At 43.3% G+C, this 27,707-nt stretch overlaps 1 protein-coding gene across 2 annotated transcripts; it reads left to right on the top strand.

Annotated features, from left to right (window-relative positions):
- Positions 1–620: 620 nt before the first annotated feature.
- ccdc88c (coiled-coil domain containing 88C) lies at positions 621–27,707 on the top strand. 2 transcript variants are annotated; one of them, XM_077538551.1, is made up of 31 exons: positions 638–1,354; positions 2,313–2,425; positions 4,276–4,384; positions 8,311–8,380; positions 9,071–9,129; positions 9,730–9,813; positions 10,175–10,318; positions 10,394–10,614; positions 10,684–10,765; positions 10,957–11,115; positions 11,841–11,987; positions 12,236–12,386; positions 12,459–12,640; positions 13,471–13,608; positions 13,741–14,025; positions 14,982–15,779; positions 15,905–16,032; positions 16,103–16,244; positions 16,687–16,836; positions 16,972–17,133; positions 17,283–17,560; positions 17,838–17,981; positions 18,132–18,318; positions 18,412–18,557; positions 19,238–19,327; positions 19,922–20,193; positions 23,134–23,217; positions 23,755–23,811; positions 23,963–24,085; positions 24,640–24,863; positions 25,086–27,707. In XM_077538551.1, the coding sequence occupies exons 1-31, from the start codon at positions 1,295–1,297 to the stop codon at positions 25,821–25,823; spliced, it is 5,727 nt and encodes a 1,908-aa protein (XP_077394677.1). In that variant the 5' UTR covers positions 638–1,294; the 3' UTR covers positions 25,824–27,707. The 2 variants fall into 2 exon arrangements, with proteins under 2 accessions (XP_077394678.1, XP_077394677.1); XM_077538552.1 differs by lacking the exons at positions 23,134–23,217; positions 23,755–23,811; positions 23,963–24,085; positions 24,640–24,863; positions 25,086–27,707 and adding an exon at positions 21,865–22,190 and having other exon boundaries at positions 621–1,354.

Genomic DNA, 27,707 nt, shown 5'->3' with positions numbered 1-27,707 from the left:
AGGAACTGCAAGAACGACGACCTGTTGACACACGTTCCTCCTCAAAATCTCCCGTCGTAAAAAAATGAATAAAAAAAAATATAAGAAGGGCCACCAGCTCCCACATCCACATATGACGTACCCAAGCACTGTGCACGTTTGGCCAGTTTCTTTTCTTCGAGTTGTTTAAGGTTAGCTTCGCCTGAGCTCTAACCGTACGAATAAAAATAGAAAATGAAATTGTTTTATTGGATTCTTTGACACGTTTTAATCTACAAATCCACGTGCTATATTAGAGATTGTTTAGTTGACCATCCTTCATGCACTGTTCTCTTCAGGGTCGCATGTGTTTGGTTGACCTGGTAGGGCCTATACTTTCATCAATCAAAGGGCAGACCACAACTCACTCAACTCGTTAACGAATTTCAACACTTTCATGTCAGCACAGAAATAAGGCTATTAAAACTGTCACCCCGCCTCGTACTGTTATGTCTGTTAAATGAATTTGTCAAACGTTATTTTATTGCAACATTTGATGTAAAAACGATATATAAAATTTGACAATAGACACATGCAAATACGTTACAGCAAGCGAGTAAACTTTTCTTGGTTATTGGTGATTCTGACGTCATTCCCAGTGAAAGCGCTACCGATTTACCGCATAATAATTGGTTCATTCGTCGTAAAAGGCGGTGCCTTTTGATTTTCTAGAAGCTGATTGGATGAAACTGTCGTCAATTACATTGAATTGAAATCAGTTTGGTGCGCGCATTGTAATTTGAAGACATGGCGAAGTGGATGGATGGTGTGTGGAAATAATTTAGTGTGGGAACGAAAACGCCAGTAACAACACTAAATTGCTACAAGTCTTGTGCGCTTAAACTGTATTTATTACTTTTGAAACATCTGCCTTGCCTTCTTGTGTTTCGCGGATTTTTTTGCTGCTTTACGGCCGAGTCGTGTATCCTTGACAACGCGAGCAACTGTCCTTGCGAAGTTTGGATTCCATCAAGAGTTTTGCCCGAATGGAGGAATAAATTGTTTATGTGACCACTTTAACCAGCCGACATGTTTGCGGCGCCCTTTGGAACTATGACGAACAGCTTTTAACGAGTTCGGCGCGTTTTGGAACATTAAAACCATGCGTGGAGGGAAGTGGCACAGCGCGAAACAATAGTGAGTGAAGAGAAAGCTCATCCGGGGGAGGTCGATGCCTCGCGGCGGCTTTGTTCTGCCCTGCGCGGAGACCTGCCGCGAGCCTGCCGCCGGCATCGACTGACTGATCAACAGGGAGCCGGGCCGAACTTGAAGCACCATGGACGGGACTCTTTCCGAGCTGCTGGCAGCCTTCCTGGAGTCGCCGCTCGTGTTGTGGGTGAGTGGGAGAGCCATGTTTGCCCCCTCCCTGCTAGAAGTGTACAGGGGCACTTCAGCGTGGCATAGAATCTAATAGCAAATATGAAAATAAATTGGGATTTTAAAACGTCAATAGCGAACAAGGTCCATAACCTTCAAAGCTGGAAAGTGGAAACTCAACCCCGAGAGAGTTTTCCCACAGTAAACAAATATGAAAATATGAAACACCACAATATCGACGTGTCCCTGATTCGAACAGGTTTTAAACATGTCAATAAACTGTCAGGTTTAGTTAACCTTAAAAACAAACCTCGTTTTGTTCCAGCTAAAACCTCAGTTTGATGATTTAACACAGTTTTGAGTGACAAGCAAACCCATTTTAGTCACTGAGCAAAATAAATTAAAAAAAACAAAACTGATTGTGATTTTTATTTGTGGCTGTGGCATACTTGAGGCCCTCAAATCAAACGGGCCTCAGGTGAATAACCCTGTGGTACTTCCTGTTTGCCCTTGGCACACATCCTGTTGACCTATTCTGGCCAATCACTTTTTTTTTTCAGACAAATGTAAATAAGGGTCAGAAAGCAGAAAATCATTCCATACTGTGATGTAAATAGTAAATACGACCACTGCAGTTCTCAGGTTGTGAAATAAAGTGTCATAATGAAACATTGAATGTAACATCAGCCATTAAATTCTTCTTATTTTTTTTTTAATGGGGAGCTATGCTATACGTAGCAATTATTATTAGTTAAAATATCTGCCCTTTCCTCCCTTTTGTTTGGATATTTTTCATAGGTGATTTGCTCTTGGTTTCAAAGTAATTAATAGTTGGACTTCAAACAGTTTAATTCCATGTGGCCTTTTAGTTTCTGTCCGGAACATGTCTAGAAGTTCAAACCATCTAAAACCATAAGTAGGATTTAACAAGTGAATTGTGTCTAATATTTTTTTGTCTTCATCTTGTTTGTCTCAAGGTGCGGACATTGGGTCCACTGGGGTCATGTGACAACGCGGGCTCAGAGGAGCGCGTCAACATGTTCGTGGAGCTTGTGGACGGTGTCTTCCTGCACAAGATCATGACACAAATGTAGGTCACGCTTTGCGAGAGGCTCGCTGATACCATTCATTTGACAAATGCTCTTTGGTGGATGTGGACAGGATATACTTCATGAATGGTATCCTGCCCGCGTCTATGTGAGTGAGTTTCTGCGACCACATCCTGACTGGCTTGTTTCAAATTGCGAGCGTCACAGCCAGATGTGCTCGTGCTCTCAAAAGTGTTCCTTTTGCCATTAAAAGCTGAATCCACTTTGAGCTTCAGTTTGAGCTTGTCGAGGAGGTGTAATTGAATGACACTCACGTTATTTTCTGTCAAATTCATTTTGAAGGATATGGTGCATTGTATGTAAAGTTGAAGTCATATTCAAAGAAATTCTGCCCTCATAAGGGTAATATATTACAACTAGTACTTGTACTACTTTTGGGCAGTTGATTCTCCTCACTAGGCAGATAGCGATATTCCCTTCCTTGTCCCCAATCACACCACATGTTCATGTCTGTCGACATTGTTTTCAGAAATGTTCTAATAATGCTATTGTTCTTCACTCAGTGATTGCCCCCTGGATTGACTGGCCCCTGCCCCCGGGCCAGGATTTACATTTGGATGAGAAAGTGGGTTAAACGGGAGGTGGTCACGATCCAGGAGATGTTTAAAGGAAGGACACTTTGTAAATCTGTTATTTTATGCGTATATGTGTGTGTCTGAAGATACGATATTATAGTAGAATATTTTTCACGTACAACTAATACTTTTAAAAAGCAATTTGGACACTTGTTGTCGACTGAAAATGACATCACAAGGGCTCAGGTAACCAATCACAGCCCACCTGTTTTCTAGGTTTGGTCAGGTGACATTCACGAGCTGAGCTGTGATTGGTTACCTGAGCCCTTGTGATGTCATTTTCAGTCCACAGCAAGTTGCAAAATGTGTTTTGAAAGGTGCTAATTGTACATGAAAAATAATGAAAATATCAAATTTATTATAGGCAAAATATTCATGTTTGACTGCCAAAAATGACTAAATAAGTCAAGTATCCCATTAAATATGCATATAATATTATTTGTAATGTGTCTGCTGCTGCATTACTGGAATTCCCCCAGTCTAGGCTGTCCAAGTAAGAGGTGGTCATTAACCGCGTGTTCCAAAAAATTAGTTGCATTGAAGGAACTCCAAACTAACGCACTAATTTTGAAACCCCTATTTTTTTTGTATAATTAACCGTTTTTATTTCTTAAATTCATGTTGTGTAAAGCAGCAAACGGTATTTTCTTGTGTGGAAGCAAAGCTAAATACGTCAAATAAAAACAAAACCCAAATTGTACGATTAGTCTGGCTAATAAAACGCTGGAGGAAAGCCTGGTCCGCTCCATCCGATGATGTGAGCGAGCAATAGCGGAAGTCAATCTGGGAGAAGGAAGCGTCGCACAATAGCAACGTCTGATCACGGCTGGCAGACTTACAAGTCGAGCAGCAGAACAAGAATGTCGGACAGCTTCGCAAAATATCTCCATTTCAAATGAATGAAATGTCGTTAGGGGCTGAGTGTCCAAAAATGTTGCGAGTTTCACATGAAGCACCCCCAACGGTTGATGAACAAACAGTCATCGGCGTCCGCCATGCGATGAACAACGACGAGTAACCGCTGCTGGTTTTTACATCTGAGCTCTGACATTGGACTCATGTCCCAGAAGGCCACGTCAGGCAATGTTGCCAACCTTTCACGCTCACTTGCAGTTCATATGCAAATGAGACTGGCACACAGTGACATGCATTGCAATAAATCCTCATTCCGAACAAAGCGACGTATTTCTGTTGATCCAAGTAGGCGTAAAGGACATCAATGGAAACCTTCTCGCTGTGTGTTTTTGTCTCCATAGTGACCCCAGTCCAAACAATCAGAGGCTGAACAAGAATGTGAACAATGACGTGTCGCTTCGCCTTCACAACTTGACTCTTCTCAGCAGACACATCAGGACGTACTATCAGGTATGCGTGCTCGCAAAAGACCGCTCACAAAATATTCCTCAAACCACAAAAATCATCCCAGAGTGTCTGCTTCTCTCTTTAAAGCGTTGACATTTGTTTTGTGTGGCAAATACTGCACAAACGTGCCCTGCAGGCCCACATCACAATCACAATCACAATACAGTCATCAACACAACATGCACTTTTTCCTCTGTGCTGTTATTACTTTTGTGTTCCCGCCAAACAATTTATTATTCATACATTTTGCTTGTACAACTTTGGTCATTCAACTTCCTGTGCCAGTTTTTAAATGTGGCCAATGCCACGGTAACAAGATATCTTTTCACATATCACGTGTTGTAGCGCCAATTTCGGATTGTTTAGAAATCAGGTCCGACGGTTAAATCCGCCGGCCGATTAAATCCCTTCAAACATTAGCCAAAATTGGCCAAATAGCCGATATGTTTTATTCGTGATGAGTACCGATGCCAGGTATCGGTAACAGGCCGAGCTGGGCGTGTCAATGAATTTTGAGCGAGTCACTCACATTGCATCGACTTGAGGCTTGGCAAGACTCCAAAAGTACAAATCAGACATGAAAATACTTCTTCTGCTTTTGATCTTGAGAATTGCTCAAATGAAAGATATGATTATCCATCCGTCCGTCCTTCCTAATTTGCCAAATGACAATGTAAGCAAACCTTTTTTTATATAGAGTAGTGAGTGAGTGAGTAACAAAAATAGCCGAAAAGGGCCGGGCTGAAAACCACACTCGTGTGTAAATCACATTCGAGTGTTTGCTTGAAAAAGCAGACTTGACATGCAGTGTCTTGTGTGTAAACTGTGATGTGTGTTTTTTTTGTTTGTTTTTTTTCTTTCTACTGCCAGAGCCAAAAGGTCTGAAATGCTCCGGAAATGTTCTGTGCAGTTTGATACTAAGCCACCCGACCGGCCCACCAAACAAACGCACGCACGGAAACGATCTCAAAGTTCAGTTTGATTGCACACTGCACAAGGCGGAGTCACCGTGTCGGCACCAAGTTAACATTTCATTTAAGGTTTAAGAGCTCACGAAGTTCAATGAAGGTGAAAACAAAAGTGTTACGTCAAAGTTGCTGTACTCGATCTGTCACAAATCAGTGAATTGGATTTAATAGCAGCGTCTTGAAGAACATTTGGATTCCATTTACATTGTTTTAGCTTGCGATTCAATTTCATTTTCTTTCAACAGCTGGTGAATCGATTTTGTTCAATTTCTATTTATTTTAAAATCTCCAATATCGATTCGATTCAGTCAGTTGGTACGGAATCGTATCCCAGATATCGGTATCAGACCAATACCAGTCTAAGGTATCGAAACCTCATGGAGGTCGCCGATACCTGTGACCGATACCTGGAAACAAAAATCAATGTCAAATCAAGTCCTTCTGGCCAATTAGTTGTGCCACAATGACTTGTTAAACACCTGAGTATTGAAACGTGGTGTCGGTGTAGAAGGAAAGACGTTCCTTGCTATCGTGTGCTAGCTCGTTAGCATCTGACTTGCCAGCAAAACATTTCAATTCAACGTCAGACAACAGAAAGGAAAAGGAGTAATAGTTGCTCCGATTTTGTGTGACAGCGTATACATTTGGCCACCGACCATGGAAATCATTTTTGAATGAAAAATTCTTTTCATTTGAGCCATGTAGAGGATAGACAGCTTTGTTTTAAATTCTAAAAAAAAAAAGTGCAAGCAGGGTCATCAGCATATTTTAAATATGTCACACATATTTAAAAAGAAATATTTGAGTGGACTGCTAGTATGATGGTAGACATTCGAGCAGCTGGTGTGAGTTTGTTCACTTCTGCTGTTCCCGAACTGGAATAAATTTCTGGGTTGCGTCATGGCCGCAACTTCACCCGTCTTGGTTACTCTGGAAACTGCAACAAAGGCGCTGAGAGTCTCTGGGATGTTTTCAACTCCACATCCGCTGGCCTACTTTGCACGGCCAGGAAGGCCGGAGCCCGGACTCGAACCCGAGTCCTCAGAACTGGCAGGCGGACGCGCTAACCAGTCCGAATTCTTCATCAATGATTATTTGCAAACAGACAATTTTTCAGTTGTCCACATAATTGATGTGGAATGTTGTGGAAAAAAAGTATTGTGGAACCTGAGCGGCTTTGTTAACATCCGATCGCCTGCTAGTTGCCACCAACATATTGATCTCGGATTAGAAATATAAAACCCGTGTTAGTGCTGCATGGATTAGAGTTCTGTGTGTGTGCGTTTGCGCATGTGTGTAAATAGGTCATTGTTGCATCATCTATTGACCTCGTGTTAGATGTTAACTGATTTTTGACATCAAAGCACTTGCAGAATGTGAATTTCTTCTGTATATTTATTACTGCATTGTTTTTGTTTTATGTGTGCAAAACTGGAAATGACAAATGCATCGATGAGGATGAATCAGCATTTGTTCAACGAGCAATCCAGTCAATGATTTAAATTGTATTTAAATGTTGTTGCGCGTGGATCAGTGGTATGGTGGTTGTCTCCCAACCCAGAGGTCGTGGGTTCGATGACCCCATTGTGACCTCGTCGAATTACCCTTGAGCAAGATTCTGAACCTCCAGTTGCTCCTGATGCTGCATCATCAACAGTCAAATGTAAAGAGCGTTGAGGGCCTTCGTTGTAACTTGGAAAAGTGCGATACAGTATAAACAAAGTACCGTTAAAAACAACAAATTAAGATGCCTGAAAACAGCATTAAATGAGAAAATGAATGATACCTGCAAACCCATCGTTGTGTTTCCAGTCAATGAATTGCTTCCTGATTGTTTTTTTTTTTTTTCTTCTTCTTAATGATAGGTCACGTGACTTCTTTTTAAATGTATGTCGTAAACATCAGGTGGGGATCGGAACAATACAGGCCGGGCTTGTCTGAAGTAAGCATGCCGGCTCAAATCCGAGTTGTGAGTTTGTTGAAGTTGACCAAATTGTTGCGCAACCTCCAAGAGCAGCTGGTGATCGGTTGACATGTTTTATTCACACGAGAGACGATTCGACTATCGAGTTCCCTCCTGTGAAATCGTACCTGCAAGCATTGTGCTCCCTGTGAGCCGTCACCGCATTTTGTCTCAGTTGAAACGTAACCTGATGCCATCCCACATGACTTTCAGCCATATGTTCGTTTGTTTGTTGTTGTTTTGTTTGTTTTTTTGCACGAGTTATTCCCAGACAACATTTGCTTGGTGACACCGACTTTCCTTTTCCCAAAACACACAACACGCACACACTTTGTTCTGTCTCTTCTCAAGTGTCCTTCCTCCAAACCAGACTTGATGTATTCACAACCTTCATTTGTTAAGACATGCTTTGGATGGATGTGGAAATTGACATTTCAAATTAGACGTTACTGACAGTCATCAACATGAACAAAGTTATCAATAAATATCAAAGAATGAAATTCACATTGTATCCTAAAAAAATGTTCAAAAATCATTGATAAACATTCCGGCCGTGGGGGGAAGATGAATATGCAAATATGTGCGTGTCACACCGCGTGTATGCGTATTCTATAATGCACTCATTATTGTGTTGTTATTGCCACCAAAATGTAAACATTGATTTGCTAATTCAATTTGGGTGGTATGATGACTTTGTACATTGCAGGTTATTTAACTGCTTGAATCAACGGAGAAAAATGGAATGTTGTTAATATCATAATTTTCCTGTTGAATGCAGCACAGCCAACAACAACATTGCTAGTTAACTGACGTGTCTCTTTTATACACTCACCTGTTGCCTACTTGCTTGTCCTTGTGTGTACAATATTTATATTTGGAAATATTTGTGGTGTTTTTGAGAAGCACAACATTGTCAGCATTTTATTCCAATTCCAAAAGTTTGCTTCCCAAAACCTCGTGTGCACGATTGTTCAATTAGCAAACGTCGTCTGTTACAGGAGAACCTTCAGCAGTTAATCGTGATGCCTCTTCCAAACATTCTCTCCATTGCCAAAGATCCCTTATCAGGTAACACACCACACTCATCATTTTCACGGATCAATTATTTGGATTTTACCAGTCAAATCATTGTTTTTGTTTTTTCCACTCGATATCATGAATTGTATACTTTTTGATCATGTTCATTAAAGCGTTTCCTTGAAGTTTTAGACGGTGTAAGATATGATGTCTTGCTTGGCATATACTGTCCCAAGATGCATATTTTTTGTTGTAAGATGCACACTTAGACTCGAGTCGTCTTCGCTACTGGACTGGACCAATTCCAAATTGACAAATAATTTTGCCTTTAGGGCAAGACAGTGTCAACACATCATGTTTACAACTGGCTAATAAAATTAAGATGAACGTGAGAATGCTATTTGTTTTAAATACATTTTTGTGGTCTCGGTCTGATCTTGTTGTTGACTCCCAAAAGTCTTGGCCTTTCTTGTCTCGGTCTTGGTGCGTTCTGGTCTCGGGCTTGTCTTGGTTTTGAACCGTGTGGTCTTGGGCACAAAACGAGAGTCTGGAGGTTTGCATCCGAGTCACAAGTTAACAGTGTGCGCGTGTCAAAAAGTCTTGTGTTGATGGAAGGAACGTTTTTGTTTTCCTTCCCCACAAACTGCTGCTTGAACTCAAACTGAAAAACTGAACGCTGATGTCAACTTGTTTTGCAAAAGTGCTGTGAGAAAAGTGAAGCTTTGTGTTGTCTCCCCCCAGCAAAGAGCATGGAGGAGCTGAAAAGAATTTTACTGTTGATACTTGGCTGCGCTGTCCAGGTAACGCACGCGCACACGCACGCACACGCGCGCACGCCGCATACACACGCACTCGCGCACACGCCCAGTCAAGCAGTCGTTCCCAGGAAGAATATTTGTGTCTGTTTGCTTTTTCATGTCTGAGCAGAGCTGATTGCTGACATGGCAACTCGGAGATCAAATCATTTTTGTGACACTGAAGAATCGTGAAATGGAACAAGACACATTTTTGTTTTGTTTTTATAATTTTTCTTGACTTTTCCAGTTAGACGTTTCAGTCTCTAAACATTCCTCATTCTCTTTATTCAGCTCCCATTTGTTTTGTTATTCTCCTCTCCCTATTTTTTATTTTTTCTCCTATGATTTTGTCCGCATTCTACCTGGTGGAGTGTGACTGTTTTCAGGAAAAAGGAAGTCTGTGAGAAGGCAGTGAACAGGAAGAGCGGAAGGCCTTTCTGGGCCATGTACAAATGTTGCTGATATGATGAATTGCTCTTGCTCAACAGCTAAATAAACTGCCCCAAATTGTACACGTACAATATTATTTCCATTTTCTATCAAAACGGCTTGCAATGAACTATTTTAATGTCAAACGATTGCATCGTTTGTGTTGATGATCAGTGTGAGCGCAAGGAGGAGATGATCGAAAGGATCAAGCTGCTGGACATCGAGACCCAAGCAGCCATCGTCTCGCACATCCAGGAGGTCAGTGAAGAAGGTTTCAAATCAGCATCCTGAACTTTGGCTTGCATACAAATCGTATCGGATGTCAATCTTATATAACCATCATTAGCTTACAGCTTGAATTCTTTAAAGGTTAGTGCAAATTCCAAGTCATATTTTTTTATTAAATGCACGCTAACGTTTGGACTCAATCATGACACTGCATTGGCCATCGTGCTTCTGTTTGCAAGCAAACGACTGCACATCTGCGCGACAGACAGACAGACAGACGGCCTCATTGAGCTCATTTGGAGCGGCGACATATGAGAAAGACCTCTCAGTGCCTCTCACTGCGACAGGCGTACAATGAGCAAAAAGTGGACGTCTGTCTTTGTGTTTGCAGGTGACCCACAACCAGCAGAACGTTCTTGACCTTTCATGGCTGGAGGAAGGAGCGGCGCTCGCGCAGGAAGCGCTCGAACCGTTGTCACGCAGCATGGCGACGTCTCTACAGCAACTGATAGCGCAGAGAGACAACGCCAGTGAGGTAACAAAAGCAAAAATGTCTACAGCAGATAAAATATAAAGTGAACATTTCATGAGACGATTGTCACTCCTTGAGGTCATCGTGGATCTGACGCAGGAGAGGGACTACTTGTCCAGCCTGCATCCCCAGGAAAGACAACCAGGTGGCCCAGGGCAGGTGAATACTTCTGCAGGTGCGCCGGTGAATAACGCAGGATCAGCTTTGACGGTGGCCAACCTGACCAAGCAAGAGAAGCAACATTTATCCGTGGAGCTTGCTGACACCAAGGCCAAACTTCGCAGATCCAGACAAGAACTGTGAGTCCGCCGAGGCCTGAACTGCCGCGAGGAAGTCGGAACCTCGTTCATGTCACGTTGGTTGTGCAGGGAAGAGAAGACGGAGCAGTTGATGGATTCCAAACATGAGGTGGAGCATCTGGATCAGGAGCTGCAGAGACTTAAACAAGAGGTCAGTCAGCTTCCCCGCCATTAACGCCTCTTCGAATTGCTTCATCAAATCGTGTTGCCAAATCAAGTCGTATGTGTCGTGTTCGTTCGGATCAAATGTGGTCATTAAAGAAAGGATTGTTGCACATCATGGAACTATTTGGCATGAATATGGTTGACGTTATGTGTGCATATTTACTGCATGTTTCTCAGAACCAGACGTTGTCTTGCGAGGCTCGCTCGGTGCGAGCGTATCGGGACGAGGTGGACTCGCTGAGGGAGAAAGCGTCCCGGGTGGAGCGACTGGAGACGGAGTTGAGCCGCTTTAAGGAGAAGCTCAATGACGTTCACTTCTACAAGAGCAGAGTGGAGGTCAACAAAACGTTTGTGCATCTGTTGCGACTGGACTTCCTTTATGATGCGTGTTTACTGGTGCAGAGATTTTCATTTCATTTCTATTTGTGCTATCAAGTTTGCTTTTGGATCCGCACCATGCACAACTTGTATAAATAGCAGTGAAAAAATCGTCAAACACACCTTTATGACAGGGAAATCGAAAGTTACGATGTCACTTAAAGGCCTCTTGTGCCATCGATACGAGGGATGTCACCATAAGGGCGATATCGTGATATTAAAACTGCCACGATATCGTCGTCACGTTCACAATATTTCAAAGGAACACATCTGTTCAAAAAAGTCAGGTTGATTTCCATTTGTGCAGTTCTAGCACCCTCTAGTGGCTAGCTTATTAGTGCCATTTCATTTTCATTAGGGATGTTTTGGCCTTCTATGTTTAAGATCTATGCAAATTGTCAGATGAAGGGGAACAATAATTGGCTTGTGAAGCGATCAATGTGTGCTTGCATTAGCAAATAAGTGCCTCAATATTGTTATTACAGATTGTAGGTGGTTGATATGCTTTGCTGTTATGTACAAAAGCACAATATTGTGCTTTTTTTTTTTTTTTTTTAAATATGAGCTCTCTTTTTGATTGTTTTTAAATATCACCAACGCCCCCACAATATCGTGCTAATTATCGTATGGTGATGTTTGGATATGGTTCCATCCCTCATGTTTACTCAATGTGTGGCTTTCAGGAGCTTCGTGAAGACAACCTGACACTGATGGAGACAAAAGTTTTGCTGGAGGAGCAACTGTCAGTCTCTAGAGGGCGCTGTGAGAAAGTTCACGCTATGGAGAAGGATAACTTGCTGCTGCGAGCAAAAATACATGACTTGGAAATGGTAGGGCGTCATAATCTCACATATATTATTTTACATATAAGGACAAATGAAAATGGTCATTGCAAAGCATAATTATCCAGTGGCTGACAAAAAAACACGTAAATGTAAATCAGCAAAATGTTTCATGAAATGATCATTTCTATTTATTTCCATCCAGTACACAACATTCAGATTAGCTGCCATGTTTGTTGTTCATAAAAGTTGTTGTTCATTCATTGTGAATTTGCAAATGTTTGTGCGCTTTGCAGGAGCGGGACAACGAGCGGCGTCGGCTGGAGGAGCTGCTGGAGGAGAACATGCTCCTGGAGATCGGACAGAAACAGAGTATGAACGAATCGGCTCAGCTGGGATGGGAACTGGAACAGCTCACCAAAAACCAAGACAATTCCAACTCGGAGAGTAAGACGCGTGCTCGTTTTGCGTGACTGTTCTTCGCCAACACTGACTGGCAACATTTTCCGTGTGCTGCAGCCCGGAAATCGTTTGTCCACGAGCTCAATGAGTGCGTCTCCAGTCGCGTTTTGAAGCTGGAGAAAGAGAACAGGGAGCTGCAAACCTCCATCGAGACACTAAAGGAGGAGAATCACCACCTGCAAGAGAAGCAGCTGCATACGCAAGAGCTGGACAGGGAGAAGCAGAGTCTCAGTAAAAAGGTACAACAAGACAAGTGGAAAAAAAGAAATCCAGTCAAACTTGCCCACTTGAATGAACCTGTGGCGACTCGTTAGGTTTGCGCATGCAAAAACTGGACTGCTCACGTTAAACGTTGCAAATGGGCGAATAAAAGAGATGAGATGAGATGACCTCGTCTTTTCTTACTCCACTTTCATTCATTTGGAGTCGAGATTTTTGGTTGGCATTTGGCTCAAATGGGATTTTCTCAGGTTGACTTTTGTGCGTGTTGTGTATAAACGAGGCCTGTCAAAATCAGTGCACTCATTTTGAGGTCATTTAAAGCTCCTTTAACGCCACTTTTTTTTTCAATGAGCGATTAATATAACATTTTTCCATGATTAAGACGTTTTGTTGAATATTTTTTCAGCAAAAATGGATGTTTAAAAATCGATTCGGCCGCCTATTGATTCGAGAATTGTGCGCTGTAATATCGCGATATATTGCCAAATCGATTTTTTTTTTTTAATATTTGTGGAGACTGGGGTCAAGTTGTATTTTCCAATTTTAAAATGTGCAAAAGTTACCTCATGTTAAAGATTATATAGCTCTTAAGATGAAAACAAAAATACCATCTTACAAATTCAATTATGCCATCTCGTGGCAGAAAAATGACCAACACAAATCAATATCACACTCGATTTTTACAGTACAGCACATCTTTTTAATTTTAACTCAATTTTATGAATTATTATGAAATTATCATATGATTGACATATTTCTATTAGTTTAATTTTTACCACTTTCATGTTAACAAAGTATGAAAACTTTCAATTAAATCTAAATTGTGATGACTGTTGAACTCTCTCAGTTGGAGCGTCTCCAAGGCTTGTTGGACCAGGAGAAGCTGACCAATCAAGACATGGAGTCTCTTGGAGAGGAATTATTGAAGGAAAAGCAAAATCTGGAAAAGGAAATGCATGCTCTCAGAGCAGACAAAGATCGACAGGTACGTTTTGGGAACACACTCACAAGCTCTTGTTTAGCCCATCACAGATCGTCAAACTTTATTAAGCAATAAAGTGCTCTCGTCTCTTGCTAAAGACCTTTCTGCTTTATTTCAATGTCTTTTTTTACCAAGATTTCCGAATTGGAGAGTGAGAAGCAGCATCTTTTTGACGCTACGGTTTCACTTCGTGAGCGTGCGCAGTCGCACAGTGAATGGAGAGTCCGCGAAGTGGAGGCAGAGAATCGCCTCCTTCACCAAAGCGTGACTGACACGAGTGCCCGGCTCGCAAGTTTGGAGACTCGGCTGATGCTTTCCAACGAAGAAGCAGACAGGCTGACGGGGAGGGCGGAAAGATGCAATCAATTGGAGAGGGAGATGGCCAAGATGGAGAGAAACAGGGATGCGCTTAACAGAGAGGTAAGAGAATGTGTCTTACAGCCATGTATAATTGGATTTGTTTTTCTCCAGAGAGGGGTAATATTCCAATAAAAAAACTTGAAAATTTGCCACTTTATAAATTGCGACTTTCTAAAGAAAAAAACAACAACTTAACACAAATCCAGATAGACTAACGTGAGGATTCGTTGCTGGTTAATGGAACGCTGTTTAGAACTTGAAAATGCAGGATGGAGGATTAATTTCAACTACTCGTCATACATGGCAGCTCGAACAACAACAACACTTCCTGATCCTAAATCAGCTGACTAACACTAACCAATCAGAAGCTAGCATACTTCAGATAAATGTAAGTGAATGATGGAGAGCAGCAGATTGGACACATTAGATACTTGTACCAAAATATACCACAATGTAGGAATGTGTAAATAATAATTCTGGAAGCATAAATGTACAAGTAAACATCCATTTTAACAAATGAACTTAAATTGTTGTGGACCTTCACTAAGCAAGGGAGGCGTCTTCGTCTCAGGACGCAACGCTTCAAAGTGCAAATGCGTCACCTGATGTCATTCATCTCTGCTAAAGCAATTCATTACCATCTCTTTATTTGAAAACCTGACCAAAAGCATCCACGCACGCTGTGTGGATTTCTTGTAGAAATTTCTTGTAAAATTTTTTTTTTTTTTTTTTTTTCTCTCGCAAATGTGCGATTATTTCTTGTAAGTTGTGTTTTTCTTACAAATCTGCCACTTTATAAACTCACAAATTTGCTACTTTATAAAGTTGTAGATTTGTAACTTTATAAGGTGGTAAATTTGTGAGTTTTTTTTCTCGGAATATTACCCCCTAAAATATATATATATATGTATTTATTTCTACGTGGCCCTAATACTCCATCGTAAGTAAGAGCTTTATCGAAGACACAATTTGTGAAGAACAAAAAAAGCGCCTGACTTGAATGTTTTGTCCTTCAGGTGACGTCTCTGCGCGCTTGCAGTGAGCGGTCCGAAGTTCTGGAGAAGCAGGTGTCCTCCCTGGAGCAGGAGGTGCACAGATCGAAGCGCGAGTCGGAGGAGGCTCAGCAAGCGCTTCAGCGACTCAAGAGACAGGAAGCGGAAAACTGCCTCCTGACAAGGGAAAACTTGGACCTCCGCTGCTCGGTGGAGAATCTGCGTTCCTCCTGCTCTCTCCTCACACAGCAACAGGAAGAATTTCAGGAGGCGCAGAAAGAGTTGCAAGAGCTGCAGAGGAGATTGGAGGAGGTTGGAGCGGACTTACAAGGGGAGAGGAAGAGAGGCGAGAGGCTGGAAGCAAACGTTGCCGCACTCAATCAAGAGAAGCATCGCTTACAACGCGGCATGGAGAAGTTGCAAGAGGAAAGGGAAGACCTGCAGAGAGAAAAGCGGGAAACTTTGAGCAGGCAGGAAGAGTTGAGGAAGGAAGTGGAAGATCTGAGTCAGGAGCAGAGGAGGCGAGAGGAAGGTGACGAGGAGAGAAGGAAGATCCGATTGGACCTGGAAGAGTCCGAGAAGGCGAGGAAGCACCTGGAGAAAGAGAGTTGGAGGAACAAAATGCTGCTGGAAGGTAAGGAGGCGGAGCTGGAAGAGAAGGCCAGTCGATTGGCTGTCGTGGAGAAGGAGGCGGTCGACATGAGAAAAGAGCTTCATTTGCTCAAGGAGGTGACGGTCAAGGCCAAACTTTTGGAGAAGGACAACAAGGAGATGCACAAACAGGCCACCATTGACAAGAGAACTTTGGTTACACTCAGAGAGGTAAGACTGACGTGTTTTTTTTTTTTTTTTTTACTTTATCAAGTGGAAATTGAGGACATTCTGTGTGTCACGTGCGATCGTACATAAGAGAAGTGCGCTTGCAGTTCATTAAGTGTTGCGTGTAGGAGTTGGTGTCAGAGAAGTTGAAAGTCCAGCAGCACACTGTCGACTTGGAAAGACTCAACGAAGAACTGGAGAAGGTCGGACTCAACCGAGAAAGGCTCCTACAGCAGGAACACGTGCTCGAAGACAGGTAGCTTGAAATCACAAAAACCGTCACCACCTCGGATGACTTCAAGTTGACGTGCGCTTGTGTGCGTCAGCAAGTACAAACTGCTCGAATCCCGACTGGAGGAAACGGTCCAACAGGCTATGAAGATGAAAGAGGGCAAAATCTCCAGTCTGGAAAAGAAACTGCAAGAGAGCAACACGCACAACGCGGCGCTATGCCATCAGCTAGCTACGGTGAGTGAAAATCATTTCACTTCAAGTCAGAGCTGTGAATTACACTATTTAGTAAACGTGGACTGGATCTGAAATAAAGCAGTTCCAGAAGCCGAAAGCCTTTAGCATCATTATGGCTTCTTCAGCAACACTTTTCATCATTGATTGCTGTATTGTTTGCAATCCACACTTACATCTGGCTGTTTTCTTTTTCTTTTCTTTTTTTAGAAATAGACCGACTGGATTCAATGGAAAAAAATGAGGATTATATTTACTCGGGAAAAAAAAAATCTCGTAAAACTTTTTTCACATAAGAAATTCTAGTTAAACTGCTTGTAAAATTTACTTTCTGAGAGCATCAAGCTTTACTAGGCATTTCCAAGTAAATATCACTCCCGGTTTTTACTGTTGTTTTTTAAAAAATTATTATTATTAATATTATGATTTTGTCATATTGCTTCAGGCTCTCGAGAGAGTGTCGAGCTTGCGTCAGCAGGAGGAGAGAGACGCAAAGCGAGACTCTCCTGTGAGTTCAGGAGCAGATGGACGGAGGGACTCGGCCACTGCTGAGCTTCTGCGTATCAAAGATCATCTCATTGAGCTCGAGAAGAATGTACGTTTCAATGGTTTGGCTTTTTTTATGCATCACTAGTTTATTTCACTGAAATACTGCCATTAATGTTTCACATTCTTGAGAGTTTTTCTTTTTTACTTTTGAGGTTATGAACACTTTCAATATTTTGCCTAGAATGCCTCGCTTCAGACTCAGAGCAGTTTGTTGAAGGAACAGCTGAAACAACTGGAGAACCAGAACAGTTCAATGAACAGCCAGATGGTGGCACTGCAGCGGCACACCGCAATCCTGCAGGAGCAGAATTCAGCTCTGCATACTCAGACGGCACAACTTCAGGTACGCAGATCCTTTTCAAACACTTTTCTTTATAATAATCTGGGGAGAAAAAAAAAAAGACGCTTGGTTGATGCTTACATTCAAATAAATGGAGTCACAGCAGAAGTATGACAGAGCCACATGCCGTAATGGATGTTACTGTCCCCTAGGTGGAGAACTCCACACTGTCTTCCCAGAGTGCATCGCTAATGGCCCAGAATGCCGTGCTGCAAGGCCAAGCCACCGCCTTGGAGAACGAGGTGGAGTCGTGGCAGCGACAGCGCGAGGAGGCGTGGCGAGCGAGAGAAAGCGTTCTGGACGATCACGAGCGCTTGCTGAGTGTTCACGAGAGGCAAGCGCACGAGTACGAGCAGGTGATCGCTCAGCACACCGCTCTGAAAGTCAAGCAGAGGACGCTCGAGAGCGAGCACAGAACCATGCACAGCAAGTAAGTTTCAAATAGAAAGGTGAACATAAACAGGATTGAAGGAAATGGTCAATGGTACCGGTGCTGAAGGCAGCAGGATTTAGTGTCGACACGAGTGGTGTTATTCCAGGAAATGTAGGACAAATGCAGGATCAACAATATGCCAGTAATGCAACTAAGAAAAGAAAAGACTTATTGAAATGGCAAACTAAAAAAATGTGTCTTGAGCCTCTTCTTAAAAACTAAACAAAAAAACTGACCCCTGTAATGTTGAATTTGTTTGCGTGCCTCTTTGCAGGTATTGCGCATTGTTACAGCAGAAAGAGCAATGGGAGGAATTAGAAGGGCGGAGTCAGAAGGAGAGGGAGGAGCTAAACCAGGAGCACCAGAAAAATCGCCTACTGCAGCAAGAGAACCTCCAACTTAAAGCTGAAGTGGACAGGTACATGCTGACAGTCGCCTTTTACAGTGAACACAATCGGAGAAGCTTCTCAACCTGACCTTACTTTCTCTTTTCTTTTCTTTTCTTTTCTTTTCTTTTCTTTGTTTTGCACCCCCATCTTCCAAATGTCTTGTACTGGCCAATCTTTAGGATGTCACACAGCGAATCGCAACAGTCTGAGCAGTGCAACGCACTCCAGCAGCAGATGAACCAACTCAAGAGCTCGTTTAGCAGCGCGCAGCTGGAAGCGAATGGATGGATGACACGATACGACTCGCTGATGGAGCAGCACCAAGGCCTGGACCTCACCATGACCAAACTTGACAACCACTGCGAGGTAAACCCTTTCCCAGATGCTAATAATAAAAAAAAAAAAAGATCCTTGTTCACGTAATAATGGCAAGTCTTGAACGCGCGTGTTTCCATCTAGCTACTAAGTCGGCTGAAAGGGAACCTGGAAGAAGAAAATCATCACCTCCTGAGTCAGATCAACCTTCTGAGTCAGCAAAACCACACTCTGCTGGAGAGAAGCATGGAGAGCAAAGAGCTTTATCATCAGGAGCAGAAGCTCTACATGTAACTACACGCGCACACTCGGTGGAGGAGGGAACGTTCCGCTCTTGTTTCTATTGTCTCGTATCCAGTCGAGTCGTCGAGAATTTTCCATTCGTGATTAGTACCATCAGTTTCTCAGCATGCTTAGCAGATACCTAATGGGTGGAGTAAACCACTGCTGCACCCACCATTAGGCCTTTTCACACTGCACTTAGCACAGCACGGTGAGCCATTGACTAACCCATTCATCACATGTGCATTGCGACAACCTGCCGTGAGATTGTGGCAGCGCGATGACAGAGAAATTTGGGCGGGGTTCTGTCACGAAAACAGCCGAGAAAAGAAATAGATGAGAAAATAGCGGAATCAATAATGCAGTGTTCAAGTATGGTGACCCTGCGACACACCACAAGATGGTAGAAAAGGCAAATAAGCACTACTTTGGAGGGACCACGTTTGTACCGTATATTCGCCACATTCTCCACTTGGCTGCAGCAGCCCCTTGTTGACTTGAGCCTCCTCTCGTCTCGAGGCCTTTGATGACCTCAATTATTGCTGAAGACCATCAGACCCAAAATCAGAGCTGATCCACTGTATAGTGGAAAAGGGGCAATCTCGATTTGAAGAATTTGATCACAACAGTTTCTAGCCTGCTTGCAAAAGAAAAAAAAAGTTTGTCTTCCTTTCTTTGACTCCATTAGTGATAAACTGAACGCACTTCGTCGTCAGAAAGAGAAATTAGAAGAGAAGATCATGGACCAGTACAAGTTCTATGACCCAACACCAAAAAAGTAAGTGCTGTTTTTTTTCAACCATAAAAAAATGTGAGCATGACGATACAAAACGATTGAACACTACAATTTATTCATTTAAAAAAAAAAAAGATATGTATATCATTTCTAATTTCACGCGTTTGTCATCTTTTCTTAAAAAAAAAATAAAAAAAACATGGAATAAGCAAGTGTCACGGAGGAAGCTCACAGTTGCTCAGGCCACGACCAATCACAGCTCACCTGTTTTCTATGTTAACGTGCACATACGTGACTGACCTCTGCCCACCTCTGCCATTAGCGAAGATGCCTATGAGACTTTCTGACTTTTCCTTTAGAGAATTTCTGTTGAGATATGTTGAGCAACAGTGACCTCTTTTTGCCATTTCAACCAGGCTTTGAACAGCTTTTGTATTTTTGGAAGCCTTTGCTACTCAAAGGTGTCAAGTAAGATTTGAAATGTGAAAGAAAAAATCATTTGAATAACGATTTGTTGAGCTACAGTTTGAATTGTTTTCAGCATGTGACCTGTGAAGGACTGGCAAGTGCAACCAGTTCAAAGTCCGGGATTCTCAAATGCAAGGTTGCGATTTCAAGTCTTCTGTGCGTTCGCAGGAGGAGTCAGTGGTCCGGCGCCAAAGCTTTCGCCAAACTCATCAAACCGAGGAAGGAGAGCAGCAGGGAGCGAGACAAGGACGGGGCCCAGGAGAGAGAAGGGACAAAGAGTGCTCCTGACATCCCCCTACCTGCCCCCCCTCCCTTGCTGCCCCCGGAAACCCCACCCCCAGGCCCTCACAGGACAGGAAGTGACTCCCGAGACCACACCCACACTAAACACAACCACAGCAACAGTCTCCAGAGTCCAGCGTTGACGCCCATCAGCCGAGGTACGCAAAACGGTGCTCTCGCAGTTTTTTTTAATTTCATTTCATTTTATTTGAGCATATTGAGTGTATTGAGATGTATACATGCAATGCAATACAATACACGGCCACAAGTGTAAAACAATTAGAAAAGCAACAAGTACAGCAGTATATTATTGCGTGCCAATTTGTAACCTCATAACCTTGTACAAAATGTTGCGATCACATTTTCATCATTAATTATTTGGGTCATTCCTTCATTTATGTTCAGCGCCACAAATAAGCATATTAGTTGATATTATAGAGAAAGTGAATCATTGTACAATACACAGACATCGAGTATGAGTAACTGTCAGCTAACACAAAGTAAATTTGTATCCGTTTATTTGATTAATCAATGGAATAATCAGTTGAATAATCCATCCATCCATTTTCCAAATCGTTTATCCTCACAATCGGCTCTAAAATTATTTGATTGCGTTAATGACGTACAGTATGTAAATGGTGCGATAGTGTTTTTGGCTTTCGATGTGATTTGTGTTGTTTGCAGACAATTCTATGAAATGTTCTTGTCAAGCTTGTAATAATGAGTTTGTGTGACCTCGTGTCACAATTTATAGATCGAGCTTTTGAAAAAGGTTTTGTCCATTGCTGCAGAAGTGGTCAGCGGTCACGTTGGCGGAGACGCTCGCATATTCTCTGCTCTCGTTGATCGTCACGTGCTTGCTGCAAGCAACGCAGCGATATTCGCAACGCAGGAACGTGTCCCGTCGCTCGACACTTTCAGCATTTTTCCTTCATGATTGTGAGAAAGAAAAATGGAAATCATGATAACATTTGGAGTCCTTACGTATCGTGTCAAAGTGGTGCGTGTGTGTTGTATGTTCAAAAGTTTGAAGTCACTCGGGCAATTTCGTGTTTCTCGGCATTTTCTTGCATGGAATAACGTGTGCTAACATGATAGCGCAAAGGTTTTCTCATCTCCATTAGCCTTGTCCCTTTATTAAAACACTGACGAAATGGGCCTCTGTAGATATTGCACCAAAAAACAGACATTTACCACATTAGCAATGTATAAAGTATATTTGTGATTAGTGTAAAGTTGAAAAACGGTGCTTTTCTTTTTCAAAAATAAGGAATTTCTTGGTGACCCCAAAATTTGAACAAAAGTTTATGTGCATCATGATTGTTTACTTTTTCTCTTTGGTGTCTGTGCGATATTTAGTTGTTGTTTTGTTTTTATGCATGATACCATTATTATTCTTTCAGTCAACTCTGCATGATTTAATTTAAAGGAAACACATATTTTAATTGAATTAAAGATATCATAGCTGGTCGAGATTAAAAAAAAAAAAAAATTCCACCACACGACATCTACTTTGAAATCTGTAGTTGGAAGAATCGCTACTTTTGGGTCGGCGCTTCTGTCTCATAAAATGAGCCACTTCTCAAAAAAATAGTTGTTGGAGTAAAGTTGCACGCATGACTATTTAGATGCAAGCAACTAAAACTCCAATTTTCATAACATGTCCCCTTGAACGTTGCTGCTTTCTTGTGTACTTCTAATTGGTTGACTTGCATGCCATCTCATGAAGTTTTAACATTCATCACAAATTCAGCATCTTTCTTTTCATGTTTAATCATTTTTTTTTTCCTCTTCTGTCTCTTTCTGTCTCCAATTTTCCTGCCCCTCAGCTCCCCCTGTCTCGAAACGCTTTAGTTTTTTCCGCAGTAAAAGCCAAGATAAACTTCTTGCATCCCCCTCCCCCACCTCCCGCCCCCCCCTCTCTCGCAGCCGACGACTCCGATTCTGGTTGTCCACTGACATCACAGCAGACGTCATCACTAGCCAGTCCGTCTCTGCCAGTGGAGTGTTCTAATACCCTCGTCTTCCTCTTCATCTCTTAAACCATAAACATCGTCATCATCATCATCAACATCATCATGACTGACTTTCAGCCTTTCCCACAAAGACTTAAAGCGTGCATGCACATTTTATGACCACCAACGAGCGTGGTGTGTTTTTCAATAATCACATAGCACCCACAAGATGGGCAGCCAATAACACTCGTAAGTTGTGTTTGTGTGTTTGTATGTCACCGTTTCCACAGCGCAGCAAGCTTGCCCACAAAATTCCCGTCCTTAAAGTGAATTTGTTTTGTGTCTGCCTGAACAGTTTTGATTTGCTTACGACTTGCAACGTGTGCTCTGAAATGAGGAGTCGCGCTCGCTTCTCTTTTGGAATTGGATCAGTTGTTGTTTGCAAATGCGGCCGCTTCACAGCGCTTTGCTGCAGTCATTTGTCTTGCACAAGAATTGTTACCGCGGCAACCGGCACCTGCTAACGTATTGCCCGTCAGCTCTTTGCTAAACTGCTCTCGTCTGCTAACTGTGAACGGACACCAACGTGCCAGCCAGCTAGCTACAAATACTGTGGGAAAAAAAACAAAAAAAAAGAATTCAGTTCGGTTTTCATCATGATGTCACCAATATCCTCACCGAGATGTTGTCAAGGGTTTGAGTGGTTGTTCATATGTGATTGAGTCGACCCAGGACTGGTTTTATTTTGCAAAGTTTCATGGTATGAATAATTATTTTTTGGCTTGACATTACACAAGCATCCAAAAGGTGTACGAAATCCCAATCTTCTTCCCACCGTTCAGTATATTGTCGTTTTCTCATAGCAGTTCCAATGCTGCCAGTGTATGATTTTTTTTGGCCTCCACTCTGTCTGCGCCAAAAGTAGATGATCAGTTTGCTCTCCTTGTGTCATTCCAAGCCGGCTAAAATCATTTGACTGTCCAGTCATAATCATTGTGTGGATTCTCAACGCTCAGCTTGATCTGATCATAAAAACGCTCGTGTCCCTGCATTCTTGTCACGCGGTGCTTCTTGTTGTTTGCTTGAGTCTAATTCATGATTCATTTGTCGAAATGAACTGAGGTGGTCTTATTTGGCCGGCAGGTTTGACTGACAGGGGACGAGGCGTCTATCGTTGCAGCACACCCGGAGGCAGCAGTGAGAATGTCAACGGAGAAGATGGAAAAGGTGATTTTTAAACAAAAAGTAGCAACATTTGTTTGATAGATTCTTGGAAAACCCTTAAAAATGATGCCACATTTGTGCGAGTGTTGATACTTTGGCCATATCGTCTCTGCCAATGCCGAATCGTTTATTTTCCTGTTGCTGTTGACTGTGGCTTTCTTCAAGCAGCAACGACTGCAAGTCAGTCAACGTAATTGTGTTGCGAACATGCCCAAGATGATCCGATCGCAAGTCTTCACTGGTTTCATTAGTCGAGGAAAATGCATACTGATTTGGGCCTAGTTATTGTTCATTAATCAGGCTTTTATTCGAGTCTAGTTTTCATCCTGTGTGTTGAAGAAAATAGTTTTGTTTTAGTTTTTGTGAACAAAACTGACACGACTTGGATGTGAGCGTCGTCAGCTTGGAGGAAGAATTTTGATCTCATCTTGGCATCTCAAATCTGATCTCAATGCAGATTCATATGCGGTATAGAAAACGGATGACTGGATGAATGATTTTCTCCCCAGAGTAAGAGTACCCCCGTGTGTGTGTTCTCAGGTTTCACCCCGAGTCGTCACTCATCTTCAGTGAACGTGAGCAGCTGCAGGCCCAGAGGTAGGACAGCCGGCCCACTTAAGAGAACGCGGCCGGACAGCCGGCCCACTTAAGAGAACGCGGCCGGACAGCCGGCCCACTTAAGAGAACGCGGCCGGACAGCCGGCCCACTTAAGAGAACGCGGCCGGAGTCGTAAACGTGCTTTTGCAGGGATGCTGTTCGACGAGGACACCGAGGCCGTATTTGGTCCACGGGGCCACATGGGATGTGGTTCCGGATCCGATGACTTGAGTCACCACACCTCCAGCTCCAACTCACCGGTCAACTGCAAAGGTACTGACAGTTGTTAACTCTAAAAAGTACAGTGGAACATTGTTGTCATTCCTCCAAGATTTGTGAAGTCCACCAACAATGTCTGGGAAAATCAACTCTGTGGGCCATACTTTTGAATCGAGCACAAAGCACACGGCTTGAGTTTCCTTTCGTTTGGTATTTTCCCGAGACTTTCCGCAGGCAGAACTGGACGCAACTCGTTTGCGCCAGCGTGTGCCGTTGTGGGATGGAATGTAGCTGTCTCCCAATCAGTCGCGTCGGTGCCAGTCTACGCAAATAGAGCCTTGCATGTGTGCCTGTTTGTTTTTTGGGGGTTTTGTGCACAAGTTGGCTGTTTGAACTCGCCACGAGCACGCAGAATGTTGACTGGCCCGGCAATCGTGAATATTAAGGTAGTGTTTTTACCTTTTATTGCGATTGACACAATTTGACACCGGTGTTTGCAAATGTAAACAACTTGGACTTGAACTAGCATCCAGTACGAGAGTATTTCATGATTGAGCTTGTTGTCGTTGCGGTGCTTTTGAGAGCCAAATATTTTCCCAAACTTTTAGATGCATCCGACTCGCACTTCCGTTGGGCCAGCCTGTCCAGCGATGACGTCAGGGCTCTCGGCCAATCGCAGCAGACCTTGTCACACAGCGCGACCCTGCCTTACGATCAAATACCGCAGCGGGGAGGCGGGATTAGGAGTAGGCCTCGCCCGTCATCTCCTGGAAGTGAGATGGTGACGTTGGAGGAGTTTCTGCAAGAAAGCAAGCTCAAGTCTCCACAAATGGTGAGAAAGAATGTTGCCGTTGCCGTAATATTTCAAATAGAACGCATTTGTACGCTTTTGGGAGCAAATGAGTTAAGAACCGCTGTGTTTCTTTGTCACTTGACCTCAGCGTTCACTCGGGAAAATGTGATCTTCTTCCACATCTGAATACTTGCGTGGAAATATCTCCACTATGACAGAGAAGTTACTGAAGTGGCTCTAAGCGTTTTTGTTCTCGTTTAGGTTTCGTCAGGAAGCAGAGAGGACCTAATGAGCGAATACTTCAGCAGAAGCCCCGCCTCCTCAGGTCCCGCCGGCAGAGATCAGGTGACGCCCACCAGCTATGTCACGCCCACCGTCCACGCGTCCAACCAGAGGCCCGGCCGGAGCGTGAAGCCGTCTTCCCGCCAGCCCGTCGGCCAATCGCAAGCCTCCGCTCCACCTACGACCCAGAGAATCAACCAATCACTGAGCAGGACGTTCAGCCTGGCCTCTGCCGATTTGCTGCGCTCCAACGGGCCAGAGACTTTTCATGGAAATGGGGGGTCTCCAAACCAATCGGACGAGGTGCTTCGAAGGCAAGGAGGAGGGGCTAATGGAAGAGAGAGGCCGCTGTCGGCCCGTTTGGCCAGCTCGGCCAATCAGCACCGAGACTCGCCCATTCGGCATTCCGCTTCGCTCACGTTGCAGACGGACGGATCCGACAGAGGACGCGCTCCGGCGGCGCACAACGGGGCCTCGTCGTCGTCGTCGTTGTCGTGCCATCATCGTGGGGAGGTTGCCATGGTAACTCCCGTGAGGGCCGCGCCTGCCGCTCAGCCGGACGATGCTTTGGAGCACGGGGAGGGTGAGCCGTCTCGCCGCAAGAAAGACGCTGAGCGCGTCAGATGTAACTCTGTGGAACGGCCAAAAAGCACACCTGCCTCCCCTGACCCCAACAACGACCCCCAGACTGTGTGGTATGAGTACGGCTGCGTCTAAGCACCAGAACCAAATCGAACCACATTTCCGTTGGGCCTCAAAATGGGAACACGCGTCTTGGAATGTGCACGAGTGAACATCGTGAACTGCGAGTCCACAATTGAAGTTGGATTTTTCAAACCGTTTTCTGTTTTGGGTCCACATCGAAACACGTCATCGGTAGTCTGTGACCGGTTGCTGTGTTTCTTGTCAAGTCATCTTCTGCATTTTTATACTGTTTTGGGATGAAGCCACCAAAGCTGTGACATATGGAGGACCAAAACGGCCAAAATGGAAAATAAATGAAGCTATAAAAAGGAATCTAAATGGAAAAAAACACACGTGCTGTCAGCATGAAATCTGTCATAAATGTTATTGAAATGAGGGGGCGGTCCCATGCGTGTCTTGGCGAGCGCCACCAATGGACGTCCATCTTGTCTACTGTCACCAAAACTTGCGACTTGAGTTGCTGGACAAGTTCACACAAGTTCCTGTCGACAACAAGATCCATCGTTTCTCTCATCGTTGCTGTGGAACGAGCAGAGTCCGACGTAGACTTGACAAATCCATCAACCAACAGGCCAATAGTTCAACCCAAGATACACTTAGGACCGCCCCCTCATTTCAATAACATTTCATGACATGACACTTCTTTTTATTTATTGTATTTCATTTCTGAATGTTCTTTTTAGATTTGTTTTTATTCATGTATTTCTTTTTCATTTTGGCAGTTTGGGGACTTGAATGTGATCATCCTGGTTTCAGTTTCCTTGCACCAATAAACGAAGCGCTTGTGCTACGAAGGATTTCGAAAAGAAAAGGAAAAGGGAAAGGTGGAAAAGGTGAGCCGACGGTGGTCGTGATGTGGGAGTGGCTTTGAGCTAGAAAGAACAAATCATCAGGATGCTGAAAGGGAGGTCGTGTGAGGACGGCAAAATAAACGGTGGCGATTGGCTTTTCCACATGGCGAGCGGATATTTGACTGCAAATGACGCTCAGCCCGAGTCGACGACACGTCACAGTTCAACGAGCCAGCACACGGTTAGCTTGTATTAGGCTTGAGATAGCGGGGACGCTTTCAGGATGGGAATTAACTGTCTGTAAATAGGAATGTGACCTTGCATCTTTTTGACAGCACTAGAAAGATGATGATGAGAAGACGTTTACACTGGAGTAAAGTTGTTGAGATGATGATGATGATGATGATGATGTGTGCAAGCTTTCTTTCTGCTCCCTTGTGGGCTGTCAAGCACATTTCGATATGCAACAAGCTAAATTATTGCGACTGCACATACTGGAAAGCGCCTTGCTGACATTTCTTTTGTAAAGTTTGATTTGTTGTACCAAAAACACAGTTGAGCTATGAACTTCAAAAACAAACACGAAATTCCACTGGTGTGATGATGTATAGATGTTGATGCTTTATAAAATGTAGAAATAAGAAGAATTAGTCCGGACAAGTTGTCCTTTGTGGTACTTTCGCTAGCCTAAGTTTTATTCTGTTTTCTTGTGCTTAAGGTGGGGATTGGCTGGCTGTCAACCACTTTTAATCTGATGATGTCAGAAGAAAGTAAATTGAATTCCTCCAGGCTATTTTTGATTTGTTTTTAACCAGCTGAAATAACACCGTGTTATTACTTTCCTGTTGGCTATCTACAAGTAAAGCGCATTTGCATTGCTTCCTTGTTTGTATTTTTGTCCGTCCACCAAAATGCGCCGAAGCATCTCACAGACTTTGATGAGAGAAGTGATGTCAAAGACATTTCCTGATCCAACTGGAATAACTGTACTAAGTAACGTTGACTGAGCTGCTGTGATGTGTTAAACGGCTTCTAGACTAGACGAGTGAAGGCATTGACTGATGTTATGCTGCACTCTTTTTGCAATAAAACAACTTCAAGTCGA

This window comes from Festucalex cinctus, chromosome 12, assembly GCF_051991245.1.
Source record: "Festucalex cinctus isolate MCC-2025b chromosome 12, RoL_Fcin_1.0, whole genome shotgun sequence".
Classification (NCBI taxonomy): Eukaryota; Metazoa; Chordata; class Actinopteri; order Syngnathiformes; family Syngnathidae; genus Festucalex; species Festucalex cinctus.
Note: the sequence above shows the minus strand (reverse complement) of the source record. Positions and strands in the feature narration are given on the sequence as shown.